We start from the raw sequence: 23,794 nt of genomic DNA, 5'->3' as shown, positions 1-23,794 counted from the left end.
AGGAAGTTAAGTGCTATCAGCTCAGGGAGCCAGGACTCAGCAGAGAAGGCACAGTGCAGCCCCTTCAATAAGAAACCACACGGAAGACAGCCCAACTTGCTAAATTATCTCAAATAATAACTTAGGTTAGGAATAAACACTGATGTTTGACCATCCAAATACGTTTGACAGGCAGGTGATGAATACAGTGTCCTCCACTGCTGGCCATATGCCCAAGATTCCCAGCCTACAGGGTTCAACACTATGATTTCAAAATACAAAATTCCATTTTTTCCCAGAGAACACTGCCCCAGAGCATATAATACATTTTTCTGTAAGAGTTAAGGCAACAAAAATGGGGCTGTCACCTCTAAGTCCACATACAGTAAGCCCCCTACACACGAAACTTCAAGTTGTGCACTTTCAAAGATGTGGACATGCCCCTGTATGCCAGCTGTTGTGCTGTACCACTGTACTTTTCAAGGTACTCTACTGTAAGAGTTAAAATGTTTTTTGTGTTTGTTTTCGATGTATTACTTGTGTGAAAAGTATTATAAACCTATCACAATCCAGCACTATGTAGCCAATTGTGTCAGTTAGGAACCTAAGTTAATTTTGTTGGACTTACGAATGCACTCTTGAAACAGAACTCAATCACGTGTAGTGGAGTTACTGTAACTAGAAAAGGAATAATAAGCATATCACTAGTCTTTAAAATTAAGTCTGAAAGGGTTAACCCTTAGATTGTCCAGGTCCTAAGAGTCTGCTATGTCACTGCTAGTCCATCTATGAGCAGAAACTTAATTAACAAAACCTGCTCAAGAAAGGTGAACACAATGCAAACTCATGATGGCTACAGAGCTATCTGAACATCTATCTCAGCAGGTATCTTTACTTAATTTCTCCATATCAAGTCAATGAAACCATCAATGATAAAGGAAAAGCCTGCCAGGAGTACAAATGTTCTTATTCTTCTCACTTCTATTTGTGACTTAATAACAGCACAGGGATGCTAATGCATTCTCTTTATCTAAAACCAATCTCTGAGAAAATAAAGCCTTTGTGTTTCCACAGGTTGGGGGGGAAAAAAATCACTTATCCCAAAAGGGCAGTACAAATAGTTTAAATGACTGAGACTAAGTTATTAACCAAACAGAAAATGCCCAAGTTCCTTTTCAGGCATAAGATGAAGAAAGACCATTTAAAACTTCACAAATTCACCTCTACTTTTACCACAGAAATTATTGTTCTAATGCTCTCTGGTGTACAATCACTACTTTATCAATTCTCCATTAAGTCATCTCCCAAGTAGACTGTCATCTCTCAACAGTTCTTGAAAGAAGCATCTTGGCGACCACATTGCAATGTCTCTACACTGAAAAGAAACTCCTGAAGTCAACTCACTAGAGCTGCACTGGGATCCATTTGCAGAACCAAGTTACGTAAGTAAACATGTTCTTAAAACTTCAAAGTAGTAAGCCTACTTGAGCCCAGTGATAAAAGATGCCTGCTCCCCAAGTAAAAAAGGGATCTGACAGAGCAAGAAGCAAAGTAGTGGAGAAGAGCAAAAGTGTCTTCCCTTCTTTCTCTTTTTTTTTTCTTCCTGACTCCCTCACTCCTTCCCTTCCTCCCTCTCTCCCATGTTTGCCTGTTCTCCAGAACAGAATGAAAGCCAACCATACAAATGAATTCAAAAGTAACAGCTCTCCTTCAGAAAGTGTAGTAAATGCCATGCACTCAGTCTCTTGACTTGACCCCATTCCTCCTAAGGGCTATCAGTGACTGATCCTCACACTACATATTTTACAATACATTATTTTACAAAAAATCTTTAAAATAGTCACTTAAGTCAGGGGAGTGACTATACTCTACATTTTATAAAGAAAGTGAAGGAATGGTAAAATAACCCACTCAAGCTAATGAAAGATTTGCAAGTTATTAAATTTGACTTGTTCATGACTTCTGATTTTGAGACATCACATGAGTTGCCCAGATCAATGCTGTTATTTCTGCTTGACAACAATGAACTTTTTAATTACGAATCAATTTAGAAGTTTACATACATACTGACAAACTATAGGAAATAACAATTCTCAAAAGACTACATGGCCTCATTAGTAAAGAAAAATATATATGTACACCTGAGATCAATTAATTTCCATTCTCTAGAAATTTAAGTGGCAGAGAATGTTTGAATGATGACAGTCAATGCAACTTGATGAGATATACCAACATATTCTCAGCCATTGCCAGTGGGAATGTAATTTGGTACAACCTAAGTTCAGTGAAATACTCAACAAATCTTAAAAATGTTCATAGTATATATAGCACAGGAAACTCTACTCAATACTCTGTAATAACCTACATGGGAAAAGAATCTAAAGAATGACTATATGTAGATGTAAAACTGATTTACTTTGCTGCATACCAGAAACTAATACAGCACTGCAAATAAACTATTTGTTGTTGTTGTCTAGTCGCTAAGTCATGTCCAACTTTTGCAACCCCATGGACTGTAGCCCAACAGACTCCACTGTCCATGGGATTTCCCAGACAAGAATATTGGAGTGGGTTACTACTTCTTCACCGAAGGATCTTCCCAACCCAGGGATCAAACCTGCATCTCCTGCTTGGCAGGCGGATTCTTTACCACTGAGTCACACGGGAAGCCCCAAACTCAACTACAATTCAGTAAAATTACTATTTAAAAGATGTTCATAGTGTCTGCTCTGGTGATTTCATCTCAAACGATTTGGTCAAAGGAAAGAATCAGTCACAAGATTCTCCAGCCCACCTAAGAATGTTTATCCCTCTCTCTCTCCTAGATTTAGCATCGTTCTTTAGGTGTATAGGGCACTGAAAAGTTGGCTCCAGGCAGTTTTACATCTGCTTTTCTTTTTTAATTGAGAAACACATTCTATATGATTAGAATGCAATTTAGCCAACCCTTCCCCTCTCCCAATTCCCACTTTCAACTCAGTTCAGTTCAGTCACTCAGTCGTGTCCGACTCTTTGCGACCCCATGAATCGTAGCACGCCAGCCCTCCCTATCCATCACCAACTCCCAGAGTTCACTCAGACTCACGTCCATCGAGTCAGTGATGCCATCCAGCCATCTCATCCTCTGTTGTCCCCTTCTCCTCCTGACCCCAATCCCTCCCAGCATCAGAGTCTTTTCCAATGAGTCAACTCTTCGCATGAGGTGGCCAAAGTACTGGAGTTTCAGCTTTAGCATCATTCCTTCCAAAGAAATCCCAGGGCTGATCTCCTTCAGAATGGACTGGTTGGATCTCCTTGCAGTCCAAGGGACTCTCAAGTGTCTTCTCCAACACCACAGTTCAAAAGCATCAATTCTTCGAGGCCTAGCCTAAACAACCAATAGAGACTAATTCAGGTAGAAGAATACAACCCAACCAGACTCGTCAAAGTCCTTCCTGGTAGGTTTTACCCATAGTCACTGATGGAGTCCTACCTTGTTTATGAGGATTATAGTTCTGAGGCATCATCAGTCTTGAACTGTGGGCTGACCATGGTACCCACCAGACCAAAAAGAACCTATCCCAGAAGTGAACATTGCTCTAAGGTGCTCTGCAGATCCCAAAGACCCACTTCAGCCCCACTTGACTTACAAGAGAGCCAGTAAATCCCATGGACAGTTAAGCCTGGCTGAGATGGATTTCTGTCACTAAGCAACCCGATTTCCCTGACTAATATATTAACTTTTATACACTACAGTAAAATGCAGTCAAATGTTAAGACTACCTAACGGTATTTAATTATCTCCCTCTGAGATGAAACTCAATTCCTCCAGAAAATCGAATGAAATTCTGGAACTTTCAGCTAACAAGGCAGATGTACCCAAACGAGATATTCGGTACAGAATTTCCTCATTTCATTATTTCAAACAAACCCATTTTTTTCTGTCTAAAATAGAGCACCCATGCTATGGGGGAACCTAAAACAAATCCTAACTTATTCAGTTATTCCATTCTGAGTTAGTGTATCATTTCTATAAAAGGCAGAGCTCGCCCTAAAAGGGATTTCAGTTCAGTTCAGTCGCTCAGTCGTGTCCGACTCTTTGCGACCCCATGAATCACAGCACGCCAGGCCTCCCTGTTCATCACCATCTCCCGGAGTTCACTCAGACTCACGTCCATTGAGTCCGTGATGCCATCCAGCCATCTCATCCTCGGTCGTCCCCTTCTCCTCCTGCCCCCAACCCCCCCCAGCATCAGAGTCTTTTCCAATGAGTCAACTCTTCGCATGAGGTGGCCAAATTACTGGAGTTTCAGCTTTAGCATCATTCCTTCCAAAGAAATCCCAGGGTTGATCTTCAAAATGGACTGGTTGGATCTCCTTGCAGTCCAAGGGACTCTCAAGAGTCTTTTCCAACACCACAGTTCAAAAGCATCAATTCTTCGGTGCTCAACCTTCTTCACAGTCCAACTCTCACATCCACACATGACCACAGGAAAAACCGTAGCCTTAACTAGACGGACCTTAGTCAGCAAAGTAATGTCTCTGCCTTTGAATATACTATCTAGGTTGGTCATAACTTTTCTTCCAAGGAGTAAGCATCTTTTAATTTCACGGCTGCAGTCACCATCTGCAGTGATTTTGGAGCCCAAAAAAATAAAGTCTGACACTGTTTCCACTGTTTCCCCATCTATTTGCCATCAAGAGATGGGACTGGATGCCATGATCTTCGTTTTCTGAGCTTTAGGCCAACTTTTTTGCTCTCCTCTTTCACTTTCATCAAGAGGCTTTTGAGTTCCTCTTCACTTTCTGCCATAAGGGTGGTGTCATCTGCATATCTGAGGTTACTGATATTTTTCCCGACAATCGATTCCAGCTTGTGTTTCTTCCAGTCCAGCGTTTCTCATGATGTGCTCTGCATAGAAGTTAAATAAGCAGGGTGACAATATACAGCTTTGACGCACTCCTTTTCCTATTTGGAACCAGTCTGTTGTTCCATGTCCAGTTCTAACTGTTGCTTCCTGACCTGCATACAGATTTCTCAAGAGGTAGGTCAGGTAGTCTGGTATTCCCATCTCTTTCAGAATTTTCCACAGTTTATTGTGATCCACACAGTCAAAGGCTTTGGCATAGTCAATAAAGCAGAAATAGATGTTTTTCTGGAACTCTCTTGCTTTTTCCATGATCCAGCGGATGTTGGCAATTTGATCTCTGGTTCCTCTGCCTTTTCTAAAACCAGCTTGAAAATCAGGGAGTTCACGGTTCACGTATTGCTGAAGCCTGGCTTGGAGAATTTTGAGCACTACTTTACTAGCATGTGAGATGAGTGCAATTGTGCGGTAGTTTGAGCATTCTCTGGCATTGCCTTTCTTTGGAATTGGAATGAAAGCTGACCTTTTCCAGTCCTGTGGCCACTGCTGAGTTTTCCAAATTTGCTGGCCTATGCTACCAGAGATCAGTGGAGAAATAACTCCAGAATGAAGGGATGGAGCCAAAGCAAAAACAATACCCAGTTGTGGATGTGACTGGTGATAGAAGCAAGATCCAATGCTGTAAAGAGCAATACTGCATAGGAACCTGGAATGTCAGGTCCATGAATCAAGACAAATTGGAAGTGGTCAAACAAGAGATGGCAAGGGTGAACGTCAACATTCTAGGAATCAGCAAACTAAAATGGACTGGAATGGGTCAATTTAACTCAGATGACCATTATATCTACTGCTGCGGGCAGGAATCCCTCAGAAGAAATGGAGTAGCCATCATGGTCAACAAGAGTCCAAAATGCAGTACTTGGATGCAATCTCAAAAATGACAGAATGACCTCTGTTCGTCCCCAAGGCAAACCATTCAATATCACAGTTATCCAAGTCTATGCCCCAACCAGTAATGCTGAAGAAGCTGAAGTTGAACGGTTTTATGAAGACCTACAAGACCTTGTAGAACTAACACCCCTAAAAGATGTCCTTTTCATTATAGGGAACTGGAATCCAAAAGTAGGAAGTCAAGAAACACCTGGAGTAACAGGCAAATTTGGCCTTGGAATGTGGAATGAAGCAGGGCAAAGACTAATAGAGTTTTGCAAGAGAAAATGCACTGGTTATAGCAAACACCCTCTTCCAACAACACAAGAGAAGACTCTACACATGGACATCACAAGATGGTCAACACCGAAATCAAACTGATTATATTCTTTGCAGCCAAAGATGGAGAAGCTCTATACAGTCAGCAAAAACAAGACCAGGAGCTGACTGTGGCTCAGATCATGAACTCCTTATTACCAAATTCAGACTTAAATTGAAGAAAGCAGGGAAAACCAGTAGACCATTCAGGCATGACCTGAATCAAATCCCTTACGATTATACAGTGGAAGTGAGAAATAGATTTAAGGGCCTAGATCTGATAGATAGAGTGCCTGATGAACTATGGAATGAGGTTCATGACATTGTACAGGAGACAGGGATCAAGACCATCCCCATGGAAAAGAAATGCAAAAAAGCAAAATGGCTGTCTGGAGAGGCCTTATAAATAGCTGGGAAGAGAAGAGTGGAGAAAATCAAAGGAGAAAAGGAAAGATATAGGCATCTAAATGCAGAGTTCCAAAGAATAGCAAGAAGAGATAAGAAAGCCTTCTTCAGCGATCAATGCAAAGAAATAGAGGAAAATAAGAGAATGAGAAAGACTAGAGATCTCTTCAAGAAAATTAGAGATAGCAAGGGAACATTTCATACAAAGATGGGCTCAATAAAGGACAGAAATGGTATGGACCTAACAGAAGCAGAAGATATTAAGAAGAGGTGGCAAGAATACACGGAAGAGCTGTACAAAAAAGATCTTCATGACCCAGATAGTCATGATGATGTGATCACTAATCTAGAGCCAGACATCCTGGAATGTGAAGTCAAGTGGGCCTTAGAAAGCATCACTACGAACAAAGTTAGTGGAGGTGATGGAATTCCAATTGAGCTGTTTCAAATCCTAAAAGATGATGCTGTGAAAGTGCTGCACTCAATATGCCAGCAAATTTGGAAAACTCAGCAGTGGCCACAGGACTGGAAAAGGTCAGTTTTCATTCCAATTCCAAAAGGGATCTACAATATAGAAAATGGATTACTTGTGCAAATACAGAACGAAAATAGAAAAAAGATATTGGCAATACTGGCAAAATTCTTCCATTTCACATTTGCACTGAACTTCTGGTATTTTCCCCAACCATATTTCATTGGTCAGAAGCAAAGAAAATACTGTATAAGTAACCACACACTAATGAAGGATGCCACTGGACCTCCAAAGAAGACATTCGGATGGCTAACAGGCATGTGAAAAGATGCTCAACATCACTAAATATTAGAGAAATGCAAATCAAAACAACAGGGTACCACTTCATACCTATCAAAAGGGCTATCATCAGAAAGTGTAAAAGTGCACGTTGCTAAGCATATGGAGAAAAGGGAACCCTCCTACACTGCTGGTGAGAATGTAATTTGGTGCAACCACTGTGGAAAACAAATGAAGGTTACTTAAAAAAATAAAAACAGAACTACCGTATGATCCAGCAACTCCACTCCTGGGTATATTTCCAGAAAAACAGAAAATACTAATTTGAAAAGACAGATGCACCTCAAGGCTCATATCAGCACTACTTGCAATAGACATGACATGGAAACAACCCAAGTGCCCATCAACAGCAAATTTGATTAATAAGAGGTGGTTGGTACACACACACACACACACACACGCACGCACACACACAAATGGAGTATTACTCAGCCATAAAAAAGAATGAAACACTGCCATTTGAAGCAACGATGATGGACCAAGAGAATATTATGCTTAGTGAACTAAGTCTGACACAGCAAGACAAATACTATATGATATCACTTTCATGTAGAATCTACAAAAACAATACAAATCAATGTATGTGCAAAACAGAAACAGAGTCACGGATATAGAAAACAAAGTTATGGTTGATGAAAAGGAGAGTGAGCAGCAAAGGGACAAATTAGGGGTTTGAGATTAACATATATAAACTACTATAGAGGAAACAGATAAACAACAAGAATATGCCACACAACACAGGGGACTGTACTTATTATGTAGTAATAACCTATAATGGAAGATAATCTGTGAAAATACTACTGAATCACTATGTTATACGCCTGAAACTAACACAATATTACAAATCAACTTCAGTTCAGTTCAGTTGCTCAGTCGTGTCCGACTCTTTGCGACCCCATGAATTGCAGCATGCCACAACTTATTTCAACTTAAAAAACAGAAACAAGGAAAATGTTAGATAAATTTTCTTCCTTAATTTTCCCCTTTGACTCATAACCTAAAGAAAGGCCAAAGAAGCCAAAAATTAGATAATTTAGATCGCGCTCTGTATGGTGTCATTTATACTATTGAGCACCTTAAAGAATACCCATCAGTTACACAGATGCACCTAACATTCTGAAATGTAGATAACACCACTGGGAACATTTTATTTTCTATAGTTTGCCATTTTCATTTTTAAGAAACAGGTTTACTGAGATGTAACTGACATACAGCAAACTGTATATATTTAAACTTGGCAAAGTTGTGACATAAATATATACTAGCAAAACCTTTGCCACAATCAATATAATGAATGTACAGCCCTGAAAGTTTCTTAAAGCCACTTTTCTTTTGAGATTTTTATACATTTTTAAAAATTTCATAATATAGTTGATTTATAATGTTACATTTGTTTCTGTTGTACAGCAAAGTATATCAGTTATACAAATATTAACTCTTTTGTAGATTCTTTCCCCATATAGGTCATTACAGATTATTGCATATAGTTCCCTGTGCTATACAGTAGGTCCTCATTAGTTATGTATTTTATATATAGTAGTGGATTTTCAGGCTTTCCTGGTGGTTCAGTGGTAAAGAATCCACATGCCAATGCAGGAAACATGGGTTCAATCCCTGGGTCATGAGGATCTCCTGGAGAAGGAAATGGCAACACACTCCAGTATTCCTGCCCAGGAAATCCCATGGAGAGAGGAGCCTGACAGGCTCCATGGAATCACAAAGGAGTCAGAAACGACTGAGCAGCTAAACAAGTATATATGTCAATCCCAGTCTCCCAATTTATCTCTCCCTGCCTCCTTCCCCTCCCCTGGTAACTGTAAGTTTGTTTCCTATATTCATGACTTTATTCCTGTTTTGTAAATAAGTTCATTCGTGCCACTTGCTTTAGATTCCACATATAAGCAGTATCAGATGATGTCTGTCTTCCTCTAACTTACTTCATTTAGTATGATGATCTCTAGATCCATCCGTATATCTGCAAGTGGCATTATATTGCTCTTTTTATGGCTGAGTAATATTCTGTTGTGTATATGTACCACATCTTCTCTATCCATTCCTCTTTTGATGGACATTTAGGTTTCTATACTACTTTTATAATCCCACCATACTGTTAGGGGAAGCATGCTGACTGAAATCACCCATCCTGGCCAGGAATCATAGTAACCATTGCATGAGTTACTTTATGACAGAAGTCCTGGTAAGGAACATGGAACTAAAAAGCCACCACCAACTGAAAGAATTCAGGAAAGGTCAAAAGGAGACACCATGTGTCCTACCACCCCCCAGAATTCTTCTCATTTGGCATCCATGTTGGCTGAGCAATGAGTGCACCACCAGGAAGGGCCCTGCATCAGAATAACAGGCCACAATCTGAAACTAATCCCATCACCATAAAACCAGAGACTGTGTGCCACGTGACAGAGTAGTCCTCCTGGGTTCCCTTACCCTCCTGCTCTCTGCCCAGGCACCCCTTTCCAATGCAGTATCTTGCATTCTCAGCACATGTGTCTCCTTGGACAATTCAATTCCAAGTGTTAGATAAGAGCCCCGTTTTAGGCCCTGGAAGGGGTGCCCCCTCCTGCAACAATACCATTTCTCTGCCCATCTCCAGGCAACCACTGATCTGCTTTCTGTCACTATAGATTTGCTTGTATTTTCTAGAATTTTATATAAACACAGCCATATAATATGTGTTTTCAAAGACTTGGCTATGACTTAGCAACTGAACAAACAATACGGTATGTAGTCTTTTGAGTATGGTATCTTTAACTTAACACGATAGATTTGAGATCCATCCATGTTGTAGTGTGTCTCAAATGTTCATTCCTTTCTGTGGATGAACAGAATGCCATCATGTGGATGTATCACATTCTGTTTATCTGTTCACTAGAGATGGACATCGGAGAAGGCGATGGCACCCCACTCCAGTACTCTTGCCTGGAAAATCCCATGGACGGAGGAGCCTGGAATGCTACAGTCCATGGGGTCGCAGAGAGTTGGAGATGACTGAGTGATCTCACTTTCAATTTTCACTTTCATGCATTAGAGAAGGAAATGGCAACCCACTCCAGTGTTCTTGCCTGGAGAATCCCAGGGACAGGGGAACCTGATGGGCTGCCGTCTATGAGGTCGCACAGAGTCAGACACAACTGAAGTGACTTAGGAGCAGCAGCAACAGCAGAGATGGACATACAGACCCAGTTTAGAGCTATTATAAACAAAATATTATATGAACATTCATGCACAAGTCTTCAGATTAGCATATGCTTTCATTTCCTGAAATAGCTGGATCACATAGTAAGTGCATATTTAATGTTTTATAAAAGCACCATACTGTTTTGCAAAGTGGTTACCTCTTTTGATGTTTTCACCAGTAACGGATGAGTTTCACTTTCTCTATGCCCTCACCAAGATTTGGTATGGTCAGTCGTGAAGTGTAATTTTAACCACTCTAAGAAGTGGGAGAAATATCAATAACCTCAGACATGCAGATGACACCACCCTTATGGCAGAAAGTGAAAAGGAACTAAACAGCCTCTTGATGAAAGTGAAAGAGGAGAGTGAAAAAGTTGGCTTAAAGCTCAACATTCAGAAAACTAAGATCATGGCATCCAGTCCCATCACTTCATGGCAAATAAATGGGAAAACAATGGAAACAGTGGCTGACTTTATTTTTCTGGGCTCCAAAATCACTGCAGATGGTGACTGCAGCCATGAAATTAAAAGACGCTTACTCCTTGGCAGGAAAGTTATGACCAACCTAGACAGCATATTAAAAAGCAGAGACATTACTTTGTCAACAAAGGTCCATCTAGTCAAGGCTATGGTTTTTCCAGTGGTCATGTATGGATATGAGAGTTGGACTATAAAGAAAGCTGAGTGCTAAAGAATTGATGCTTTTGAACTGTGGTGTTGGAGAAGACACTTGAGAAACCCTTGGACTGCAAGAAGATCCAACCAGTCCATCCTAAAGGAGATCAGTCCTGAGTGTTCACTGGAAGGACGGATACTGAAGTTGAAATTCCAATACTTTGGCCACCTGATGTGAAGAGCTGACTCATTTGAAAAGACCCTGACGCTCGGAAAGATTGATGGCGGGAGGAGAAGGGGACGACAGAGGATGAGACGGTTGGATGGCATCACTGACTCAATGGACATGAGTTTGGGTAGATTCCAGGAGTTGGTGATGGACAGGGAGGCCTGGCGTGCTGCAGTCCATGGGGTCGCAAAGAGTCAGACACGACTGAGCAGCTGAACTGAACTGAACTGAACTGAAGAAGTGTATAGTGTGGTATGCATCATTTCTAGCAATTAAACTAAAAAAGCTAAAGTGCAAAGAGCTAATAGCTGCCTGTACAAGCAATGGATTTCTTCTTACTAGAGATACAAACTAAGGACCTAACAACTAAATGATAAGGAAACTATAGAAGAATTTCATGTCTTAGATGAACAAAGTATCCTTTAAGTTTCCATTTATGATACACATCATGATTTTGTCATCTGCAAAAAATTGGCAATTATAGCCAAAGAAATAATTTTTAGAGAAGGCTCATAAAGCAAAGCAATTCTTAGGATTAACATATACAAACTAATATATATAAACTAGATAACCAACTATATATAATTCCTATGGTATAGCACAGGGAACTATATTCAATATTCTATGATAAACCATAATGGAAAGAACATGAAAAAGAATGTAAACATATGTTTATGTGCGTGTAACTGAATCACTCTGCAGTCAGTACATCCGAAACTAACACAACATTGTAAATGAACTATACCTCATTTAAAAAACAAATCAGATAGCAAAACAGACCTTGTTTAAGGAAGAAGTAATACACCCTTATTTTGAAACATACTTTGTCAGGGTTTCCAGAGACCAAAAAGTCTGCTGCTGCTGCTGGTAAGTCACTTCAGTTGTGTCCGACTCTGTGCGACCCCATAGACGGCAGCCCACCAGGCTCCCCCGTCCCTGGGATTCTCCAGGCAAGAACACTGGAGTGGGTTGGCATTTCCTTGTCCAATGCAGAACAACAACAACAACAAAAAACTCAACGTACAAGCTGTTATTGTTGTTCTTGTTCAGTTGCTAAGTCATGTCCGACTCTTTGTGACCCCATGGACTGTAGCATGCCAGGCTTCCCTGTCCTTCACCATCTCCCAGAGTTTGCTCAAATTCATGCCCATTGAGTCAGTGATGCTATCTAACCGTCTCACCCAGTGCCACCCTCTTTTCCTTTTGCCTTCAAAGGTATAAGTTATTCGTTATTAAACTGTATACACGGACTCTCGTATCCATATATAAAGTCTTATGGTTCAGGACACCCAGTTTCCCATCACTGTTGGGGTTTCACTCACTTCCCTCAACACTCCAAACTCAACGCCCACGAATACATTCAGGAAAACACTTCTTTTGTTTTTTCTTCCATCCTTCTGGCAAAGCTCCTGCCTAATTTGCTCTCATTGCATCTCACGATCCATTCTTTCCTCTCCAGTCCTTCATATTCCAGCTACTGGAGGAAGAACAAAATGTATGTGCAGATTAGGTCTATGACCAACGTTCCCTGCCCCCTCTGACACCGTTTCATAGGAAGCATGCAATACTCTGTCTAAATCCACTCCAACAATCAAGAAATGCGCATGCTTCAAGATGCACTTCAAATTTCACTTCCACACATGTACAAACTTGAACGCTCCTCCTCTAAGTCTCCACACTGTTTATGATCCTTTTACTGTCTGACTTTGCCAAATACTAATGCCGCATCTGGAACTGCACACTATGGATGGGATGTGCTTCAGGTAGATGAAGTACCCTATGGCCAGGGTAGAGCAGGGTTATCTTTGTTCAAGGATAGATGGTTTATGTTTTTAGATCTGCTCCGAGGGTTCTTTTAATGAATGATCACCCCACACTATCGTGGATACACTATGAATAAGCCTCAAAGAGCTGGGTTCTTCAGGATAATAATGAATGCCTGGGATTTGTATTTACTCTCAAAGAGATGATCATGCCCATATGATTCCCCTTAATGTACATACAATTACCTTTCTTAATATCTTATTTATTTGCCAACTCCAGGTCTTAGTTGCAACATGCAGGATCTAGTTCAGTGAGACCAGGTATCCAATACACACACCCTGCACTGGAAGCACAGAGTCTTACTAGCCTCTGGACCACCAGCGAAGCCCCAGAATTATCTTGATGGAGAACAGGAACAGGAAGGCACAAAACCTTATCATCTGGAATATGGTCCAGACACATGGGACTTTACAAACACAGAACTATTGGTGTAGCCAGGTTTCATCAATTTCTCACAATCACCAGCTTTTATGCTGAGCAGAAAGGATGTAAAGAGAAATTAGAGAAACTGCCTCAGGAAACACATTTTGTGGATGGAATGACCTCAACACAGATACAAATAAATGTTGACAAAAGTACTGGATATTCCAGAAGAGAAGGAGATGATTAAACCCTGGAAAAAATAAAAGACATGTTTTTGAATATTAAATCTTACCTTCTTAGATGCAATCTAAGAAGGTAAGATTAAAGGAACACTCAATTTTCAGGATTATGTTGGCCAAGAAAGCAAGAAGCAGATAATCATTTCTTTTGCTGAAATGTAAAAATAAAGATGGGTGAGCCTACAAACAACATTTATATACCAATACCCAAAAAAAAGGAAAACAGGAGCTGATTTATAGTATAGATGAATTCCTCTACACCAAAGAGAGCAGCCATAGGCCAGAAATGGAACCCAAAGATGACTGAGTCCCTAAGCCCTAAGAGAGAAGTGAGACCATGGTCACTCACTCCCAGGCAGGATCCAGTCACAAAAAAGCATCGTTTTAAACCTCAGGGGAGGAAAATGTCTTAGGTAAGTGAGGAAGGCCTAGAATGAATCAGAAGAGAAGAGCGGAAGAGTACATGGGCAGGGAACAGAGCAACAAAGCAGCTCGAGTCCAGTTCCCCTCCAGTGTCTGGTCTTGGCACCTTTTATATCTAGAATGATCTCCTAAGTCTCCTCAGCTTCTACACTTTATTGACTGTATAAATTCCCATAGCAACTAGGAAAAGTCTGAGTATATCTTAAAAACTTGCCAAGTATCACCGAATGACAGGCTTACTTTCCATAAGTAGGAGTTAACATTCTGATAGCAATATAAAAAATTTTAATTACAAATCCAATGGGAAGGTGAGGGTTGAATAATACACAATAGAGTGGAGATCTGACTCAGAGGCCCTGATGAGAGGCTAAGTAATGACAGAAAAAGGACCAGTTTCATGGGTATGTTTCAAGGCAATATTATCAGACAGTATGTTTACTGGGTAGCAAAAATCCCCGGAGACAAGAGCGAGGGAGAGAGAGGGGAGAGGTATTGCAGGAGATATGGCCTCCGCCCTCCAAAAGCCTGAGTGTGACTATGAAGCTGGAATTGACACGATGAGCTATTAACACTTCAAACGAAAACAGCAATAATTCAGGAGTTTGAAGGAGAGGACACCTCAGGACACGCACATCACAGAAAGAATGGGACTTAATGGAAGAAGGACTTCCTTGGAATATGTGATTAAAAGGTTAGAACAAGCATATCCAAGTCAATACCCAGAAGATAGTGAGTAGATCACAATGACTAGGGAGGAAAGAAACTAAAACTGATCCTAGAAACATAGGTTTTGGCCATATGACAAGGGTCTTGGATGCTCAGACCTCTTAGGGGGGTGTTAAGTTACTGCAGTGTGAGCTAGTTTTCACAGAAATCTAGGTTTTTAATTTCATGTGATCAAAAGAAAGTACCAATATTAGCAGTAAGGAATAGAACAATGCCATTTGCAGCAACATACATAGATCTATAATAGACTATCATACTCAGTGATGTAAACCAGAGGAAGACAAATCATATACCACTTGTATGCAGGAATCTAAAAAAAAAAAAAAAATGACACAAATGAACTTACATAAGAAAGAGAAATAAGACTCACAGACATAGAAAAGAAACACAGTTACCAAAGGGGCAAGGAGTGATAGGAGTTTGGGATTTAAATATACATACTATATATGTGTGTATATGTATATATAACAGATAACAAAAAAGGACCTACTATACAGCTATACAGCTCTGGAAATTATACTCAATTTCTTGTTAACAACCTATAATCGGAAAAAATGTAAAAAAGAAATATATATACATATATATGTGAGTGTGTGTTTAATTGAGTTGCTTTGCTGTACACCTGAAAAACATTGTAAATCAACTCCATTTCAAAAAAATTTAAAACAACAACAAAAAACAGGAATAGAAATACCAATAGACTCTACTACATGGGAGTTCAAGGAGTACCCTGAGCCCACTTCTTCAAGAGATAAACTTTAAAAATTTCCCAGTAAAACTGTTCAATTTTACTTTGCTTTCCGATCCCTTTCTTTTTGTAACCATCCACTTTAGAGGTACTTAACTAATGTCTCCTACCATGGCGCCATGACAGCCAAACCTCTGTATTTTCTATTTTTAAAAAAGAAAAGAGCCTTCACCTTAAGAGCAGAGATTTGCTTGGTCAGTGGAGTTCTTTGCTCTCCACCTGGTACACTTAGAAGAATAAAGATTTAAAACACATGAAATAAGGCTCCAAAAATAATTTGCTCATTGCTTTAAAGTTAAGTATTCCTAATTAATAATTTGCTCACTGTTTCATAGTATTCCTAATTGAACTGTGGTGTTGGAGAAGACTCTCGAGAGTCCCTTGGACAGCAAGGAGATCAAACCAGTCAATCATAAAGGAAATCAACCCTGAATATTCATTGGAAGGGCTGATGCTGAAACTGAAGCTCCAATAACTGTGACCAACTGACACAAAGAGTCGACTCATTAGAAAAGACACTAATGCTGGGAAAGATTGAAGGCAGGAGAAAAGGGGACAACAGAGGACGAGATGGTTGGATGGCATCACCGACTCAATGGACATGAGTTTGAGCAAGCTCTGGGAGACAGTGAAGGACAAGAGTCCTTCACTGCAGCAGTCCATGGGGTCACAAACAATTGGATATGACCAAGAAACTGAACAACACCAACAACAAATTAATATAGTTAAGAAGGCTATTAAAGAGAAAGTAACTACTACAATTAATGACATCATATGGGTATGGACACCATGTGGGAACTTAAAAGGAATTTGAGATTCTCTAAGGATTTTGAAGTCATATGTCATACACTGTGTAAGCAATTAAGACAACCTTTACTGAGGAGAATATGATCTGATCCATATTCAAGCAGGCAATTTTCTAAGCAACTTGAGCCCTTTACCTGAGAAACTAGGCCTATTTTAATTTTTATTCTGTGAGTTAAGTAAAATTGAACTTTATCAATTCAATCTGAATTAATATAAAGTTATACCTAGGGATAAAATCTTTAAAAAACACATGTGTGGCTAAAGTATTTTAATGAGTATCCTTTCAGATGTATTGAAATCTCAACATCAACATGCAAAATAAACCATCACCCTGGTGGTTTTCACTTTTGATCAACAAAGAAGAGTCATAAATGGGTGGGTAGCACAGGCTCCTCTTTATCAACCTTTTCATGTAATGACAGAAGAATATACAGTGTAAGAAAGTGATTCATTTATATAAAGATCTCTGAACAAGATACCAACTTGGAAAATGTGCTGGTATTTAGAAACAAGTAGAGGAAAAGGCTGCTTCAACAGGCAAAGGATAATTTGAGCACTGCTCTACTCTTGCCTGGAAAATCCCATGGACGGAGGAGCCTGGTAGGCTGCAGTCCATGGGGTCACAAAGAGTCGGACATGACTGAGCATCTTCACTTTCACTTTTCACTTTCATGCACTGGAGAAGGAAATGGCAACCCACTCCAGTGTTCTTGCCTGGAGAATCCCAGGGACGGGGGAGCCTGGTGGGCTGTTGTCTATGGGGTCACAGAGTCGGACACGACTGAAGCGACTTAGCAGCAGCAGCAGCAGCAGCAAGGTTAGAGAGACATACACCATGTGGAGGGATGTGCATGTGTGCATGTTACTGAGGTATAACTCACACAGAATAAAGTACACAAATCTCAGACATGTGGTTCAATGATTTTTACACACGTATACACCTGGGAAACCACCAAGATAGAAACAATTATTAATACTTCAGAAGATTCTACCTGTGCTCTCTCCCAGGTCAAATCATACTCTGACTTCTATCACCATAGTGTGATTTTTGCCTTCTCTTGATCATCATAAATGGAATCATGCAACATGTACACATTTGTCTGGCTTCTTTGGTTGAACAATAAGACAATAAAATTCATTCATGTTGCTGCATGTTGCAATAGTTTCTTCTTTTGAATCACTGAGAATATACCATCATTGGTTTATCCATTCTACTATGGACGAACATTTGGGTTGTTTCTAGTTTGGAGTTATTACAAATTAACCTATTAACATTCTTCTACACATATATATTTGGGGGGACATAGGCACTGGATTCAGTTTTCTTGAATGCTAAGTCATTAGTAAACCATCTGCTAATCAGTATTTCTCCTGAAATATTAATGGGAAAGCAAATCACTTTCAACATGCAGAATGATTTGTTATTTCTTCTTTTATACCATATACATTTAAAGTAAAGTTATACAGCACCTAATGCAATGACTCTATTCCAATACAAATAGCAGAATCATTTGGGGAAATCTTTTAAAAATAAAGATTCTTTTATGTCCCTATCCTCTGCCAAACAAAAGCCTATCAATAAATGAGAATTGTGAATACAGCTTCATTACTTCAATCAAAAACTATAAATACAATGAATGGGTTAAAGAGACAGTTCTTGAGAAAATAAAAGAAGTGTTATGCAAGTGCACGGTATTATTTTATCTAATTTTAATTAGTTTAAATTAGTTTCACCTAGAAGTAATTCACTAATTTTTTTAATACTTGCTTCACTCTTGCTGCATTTCAAATGAAGAAAACAGTTCTTGATTGAATATGGCAATCATTGCAGAGAAAATTTACAAATTAAAGCCATAATAGTGTTTTTAGAATTGAATGCTTTATCAAGAGCACTGATACAGAGCCCTGCCCGCCCCAAGCAAACACATCATCAGAAATGGGAAAATAAAATAACAAAGCAGAAAACTCATCTGAGATGAGAAGGTGAAGATTAAGGCTCCTTTCAAAATATGATATTCTGAAATTTGTCACCTCAAAGTCATATACCTAATATGGTAATGGTTCATGCAGACTCATAGCTTCATGAAAAACTTCTCTACAGCAGACTATTAAATTCTGGTATCAGGTAAACAAACAAAAAGAGCACCAAACCATCTTCCTCTCCTACCAAAAAATAAGTGCAAGCTACAAAGAACTTAAATTTCAAAGATGTCATATGGGCAGGACTGAATACAGAGAACCAGGAATTACCTGGAAAAGGATATAGAATATACCTGACATAAAACTAACATCAGAGAAGATAAAGCTGAAGGCTTATAGGGAGCAGACAGGAGGCCTACACGAAGGAAGGAAGGAAGGGGACATGAATAAACTCCTACAGCATCTCTCCTGGTTTCTCTTTTGGCCATGAAAGCAGCAGTGTCTGTCTTGTGAACCTTAGGAGTCAAGTCGTTTCTATACAATATTAAAAAGACTTACTTAGAAGCAGAGTGTTAACAGAATCATTAAACTGGAGCTGCAAATTTAAGACCAGCACTCCAAGCAAGCTTTTTCTTCAAAGTGAATAGAGCTCTGCCCAGCACCAGCTCATGTTTTAATGGATGAGAAACCTGTATGTGGGTCAAGAAGCAACAGTTAGAACTCTGTATGGAACAACCGATTGGTTTAGGATTAAGAAAGGAGTACCACAGGGCTATCTGCTGTCACCCAGTTTGTTTAACATGTATGCTGAGCACATCATGAGAAACGCCAGGCTGGATGAGTTACAAGCTGGGATCAAAATACGCGGGAGAAACATCAACAACCTCAGATATGCAGATGGTACCACTCTAATGGCAGGAAGTGAAGAGAAACTAAAGAGCCTCCTGATGAAGGTGAAGGAGGAGAATGAAAGAGCTGGCTTAAGACTAAATGTTAAAAAAAACCTAAGATCATGGTATCTGGCCCCATTACTGCATGGCAAACAGAAGGGGAAATCGTGGAAGTGGAGACAGATTTCCTCTTCTTGGGCTTTAAAATCACTGCAGATGGTGACTGTAGCCATGAAATCAAAAGACATATGATTCTTGGCAGGAAAGCTATGACAAACCTAGACAGTGTGTTGAAAGCAGAGACATTACTCTGCTGACAAAGGTCTATATACTAAAGGCTATGGTGTTCCCAGAGGTCACATATGATTTTGAGAGCTGGACCATGAAGAAGGCAAAGCACCAAAGAATTGATGCCTTCGAACTGTGGTGCTGGAGAAGACTCCTGAGAGTCCCTTGGACAGCAAGGACATCAATCTGAAGGGAAATCAATCCTGAATACTCACTGGAATAACTGATGCTGAAGCTGAAACTCCAGTATTCTGGTCATCTGATGTGAACAGCTGACTCACTGGAAAATTCCCTGATGCTGGGAAAGATTGAGGGCAGAAAGATCAGAGGGCATCAGAAGATGAGGTGGCTGGATGGCATCACTGATGCAATGGACATGAATGTAGGCAAACTTCAGGAGATGGTGAGGGACAGAGAGGCCTGACATGCTGCAGTCCATGTGGTCACAAAGAGGCTAGGTCCTATACCACACAGGTATATGTGGGCGACTGAACAACAACAATGGAAAGACCAAATGCTTGTTAAATCATCAAAATGGGCATCCAGAGTCAAGTAGGGAGAAGAGAAAAGGTCAACAGTATGTCCCCCTTGGACTTCTCTGGTGGTCCAATGGTTAAGACCCTGCACTTTCAATGCAGGGAGCACAGGTTCGATTCCTGGTCGGGGAACTAAGATCCCAAATGCTGTGTGGTGTGGCCAAACAAAAAATAAAGGTATATTCCCCTTGTCTCAAAGAGACGCTGAAACAAAACAAGAACCCACCATTTACCTGATGGGATCAGTGATTAGAGTGCATATTTCTCTCCCTGGACTATTCCAAAAATTGCAAGGATTCCTTCATTATTTGTGGTTCTCTTTCCTTAAAGCAAAACAAAGCACCCTGAAACCTTTCATATACAATGTGTCAGCTTTAGAAACTGTGGTCTCCTTTGTAAATTACACCAATTCCTCATGATGAATCAACAAGTGCTGAGTCTTTCTTCACAAAAGGAATATCTGCTCCCTAAAATGATCACCTTTTTAATCACAAAGGTTCATATTCTCACAGCCTTGGACACTTGATACTTTCAAGGCTCATCTTAAACACCAAAATGAAGCTTCAAATTCAACACTGCTTTCATCCTCAGTGATTCCAAATCACAGTTAAAGAAATAAAAAGCCTGTCTCTTCTCGTTCAATCAATATAATTCCCTAAGAGTTCAACCCTCAAAACATTCACATAAAATATTAGCTTTATATATTTAGAAGAGATAAACTGAACCATCAAGGTGATCAATCAATTTTCAATTACATTCGGCATCTGGAGAAGATGATGGTGCATGTTCTTACAACTGACATTAGTCATCAAATGAGGGGCTTCACACTTCAAGGATTCCACAACGCCCCCACCCCCACCCCCACCCCCGACCCCCCACCCCTGGCTATGTAAATCAGCACCATGAATCACCATTAAAAGTAATACTTTTTCTTTTAATAACAATCTACTTAGACATCCCACATTGTTACAATTTAAAATGAAGACACACAGGGGTATTTTAAATGCTCCACTTAAAGCCAAATAGATGGCTACAATTACCTAAAGATCTGCAACTGAACAGATTCATAAAAAATACATTTTTAAAAGGATTTTATATAGAAGATACCAATGAAAATACATAATGTGTGTATGTGTATACCTATAAATAGACCTCTCTCTTTGTAAGTTCACCTTTAAAATTTTTAGCATGGGCTATAAAGTTCAGAGTAGAGCTCTTAGCACTCTTGATTTAACTGATAATGACCCTTTCTTTATGCTCTTAAAACAAATGGCTAAAACAAATATTCCAAAGCACAAATTTTAGCATGAAATTCAGTTCACACATTATTTTATACTGGATACTTACTACATCAAACTTCTGAGTGATGTTCCCCTGGACATCAAGTAAATAAACCTTGCCATAATGTGTGCCCAGTGCCAAGAACTGTAAGAAGAATAGAGGGGTAGAGGGGTCAGTTTCTTAATGGACCATCCATACAATTAGCAATTAAACCATCTGCAAAGTCAAGACACTTAACGGGTAAGTGATCTGCAATGCCATGGAAGATACACATTCCTCCGAGAAGGCTTGTTTCCAGCTTCAAGGAAATCGCAGAACAGGGCCTACTTTATTGTGATCATGCAAGCTAGCTGTCAGAATGACTCATGAGGACCCCCATCTGCTGACAACTAATGGTGTGCATGCGGTGTGTACACAATGGCTGATGGACTGAGGCAGCAAATTTAAAAGTATTTGTGAAAGCACGATCAACCTATGGTTGGACTCAGCGTCTAAAGAGAATGATTAAGAAACTCCCCTTCATTTATGGCAAATGTGTAAATCTGTGCTATCATTTAAGTTCAACAAACACACACACACAGACATGCACACACACAACAAAGTATTCTTTTGTAGAAAGGAAAATCCATGCCACATTGAGATATGCAAAAACTCTGATGTACTTATACTATCATCATTAGAACACCTCACTGAAAGTAAATGATATTGCCAATGTTCATTTTTGAATGCAAAAAAGAAAAAAATCCTTTTCTGTCACACAAATAACTACTCAGCTACATATTCATAGTATGACACAAAACACTAGTTCATAAATCCCACGGCTACTTAATTCTTTGAACTAACCCTAAAGAAACGAGAAGAAACTTTAGGAACTACCTGAAATAAGACATGAGGTTTCTCTTGCCTTTTATTTCTCTAAGCAGTCCTTAAAGAGTTCCAAATTCTCTATTTCATTGCATGTGAGCCTGCCTCATCGCAACCTAGAACAAAATGCTCAGATTTACAGGCACTACTGAGCATTTCAGTCAAGCAGCACCATCTTGAAAAAATAACCTTACAGAAAGTCAAGATTTAAAAGGATTTCTTGAAATGGAATTGCTGAAAATGAAATTTCAGATCAGGTGCTTAAAATATGAAGCCACATTAAAGAGTCACAAAAAGGAAAAGAAGGGGTTCATTAGAAATTCAGCCCCTACAATGCCTTTCACTCCTGCAAGGTTGCCTTTTTTCAGAAAGAAAAAAAAAGTCCCCCGGGTAAAAAATCAATACTGGTTAATAAAACATCAGGTGTGCAGACATAACTAGGTGTGACGATTCCGCTGCACAGGCCTGCCTGAATGCACCAGGTGCCAGGCCGATTACTCATCCAGGGCAGACAGCGGGCCTCGTGAAAACAGGATGCCGGGCCCTGGAAAGAGAAGGGGAAAGAGGCAACTCTGCGGGGAGAGAAGCCTGAATATTTAAACCAAACAGTGTTGTTTCCTCCCAAGCAAAAGAACATTCTAATCAGAAATAGAGGACTCAGAGGACTGTGATTTTTTTCTCTGTAGCGACACTCCAACAATATCTGAAGAGAAAAACACCACATAATACTAGCTACAAACAAACGACACTTCATTCTGAGGCATCGGTCCAAGAATGGGTTTTAAAGCACACTACACCCAAGTGCTTGATGGTACTGACTCTCTTCATAAATAATGTATTTAATGATAGTTTGCTAAAAACTAAGGGGCTTGGATCCTTAAAATATTTTAATAGTGGGTCACTCTCTGATACCTCTTTGAAGGCCATTATTGAACTTCCAATTATATTTTATCAAAATTTTAAAGGTTCCATGCAGAGTACTTTATCCAAATAGGAATTCTTTCCCCCTTATTTTTCAAAATCACTAATTTCTTTCATTTAATGTTTAAGATAGGAAATATAAAATAATTATTTTAATGTTACAGTTTCAACCTAAAACTATAATTATTTTAGCAGATCTCTGGGGGGAAAATGGACCGGTTTTTATGACAAGCTACTATTTGCTTAGAAAAACATTTCATCCTTTGGATTAGACAAACTACTGTTGCTTTCTTTTAGAAAGAAATATCTATGGGCTCTTAAAACAATCAAATTTGACATGGTAATTATATAGTTCTTTAAAAATTTAAACATTAAAAGCTATTAATGAGTCATACTTTCATGTGCTAGTGATTTTGACTATTTGAAATACAGGTTAAAAAATGCATGACTGGCCACAAATCACAAACAATATAAATCTTTTAAATATGATCCTCCTTCCAGACATGAAAAGCTTTGCACTTTTGTAACTACCAATTTTTTTTTTTCTTTTTTTACCTTTTAACCTAAGAGAACTTAAAATCCAGCATGGGCAAAGAATAAACTTAATTAGCTCCTTTCAGATTTAAACACAGAAA

At 39.5% G+C, this 23,794-nt stretch overlaps 1 protein-coding gene across 1 annotated transcript in view; it reads right to left on the bottom strand.

Annotated features, from left to right (window-relative positions):
- VPS41 (VPS41 subunit of HOPS complex) overlaps positions 1 to 23,794 on the bottom strand; it is a 203,982-nt gene that overhangs the window by 130,930 nt on the left and 49,258 nt on the right. The window contains exon 4 of the mRNA XM_040259502.1: positions 21,441 to 21,518. Coding sequence (XP_040115436.1) covers positions 21,441 to 21,518 — 78 coding nt within the window. The remainder of the gene's footprint in view (positions 1 to 21,440; positions 21,519 to 23,794) is intronic.

This window comes from Oryx dammah, unplaced genomic scaffold (assembly GCF_014754425.2).
Source record: "Oryx dammah isolate SB20612 unplaced genomic scaffold, SCBI_Odam_1.1 HiC_scaffold_18, whole genome shotgun sequence".
Taxonomy (NCBI): Eukaryota; Metazoa; Chordata; class Mammalia; order Artiodactyla; family Bovidae; genus Oryx; species Oryx dammah.
The sequence above is the reverse complement of the archived record's forward strand: the minus strand, read 5'-3'. Positions and strand labels throughout refer to the sequence as shown.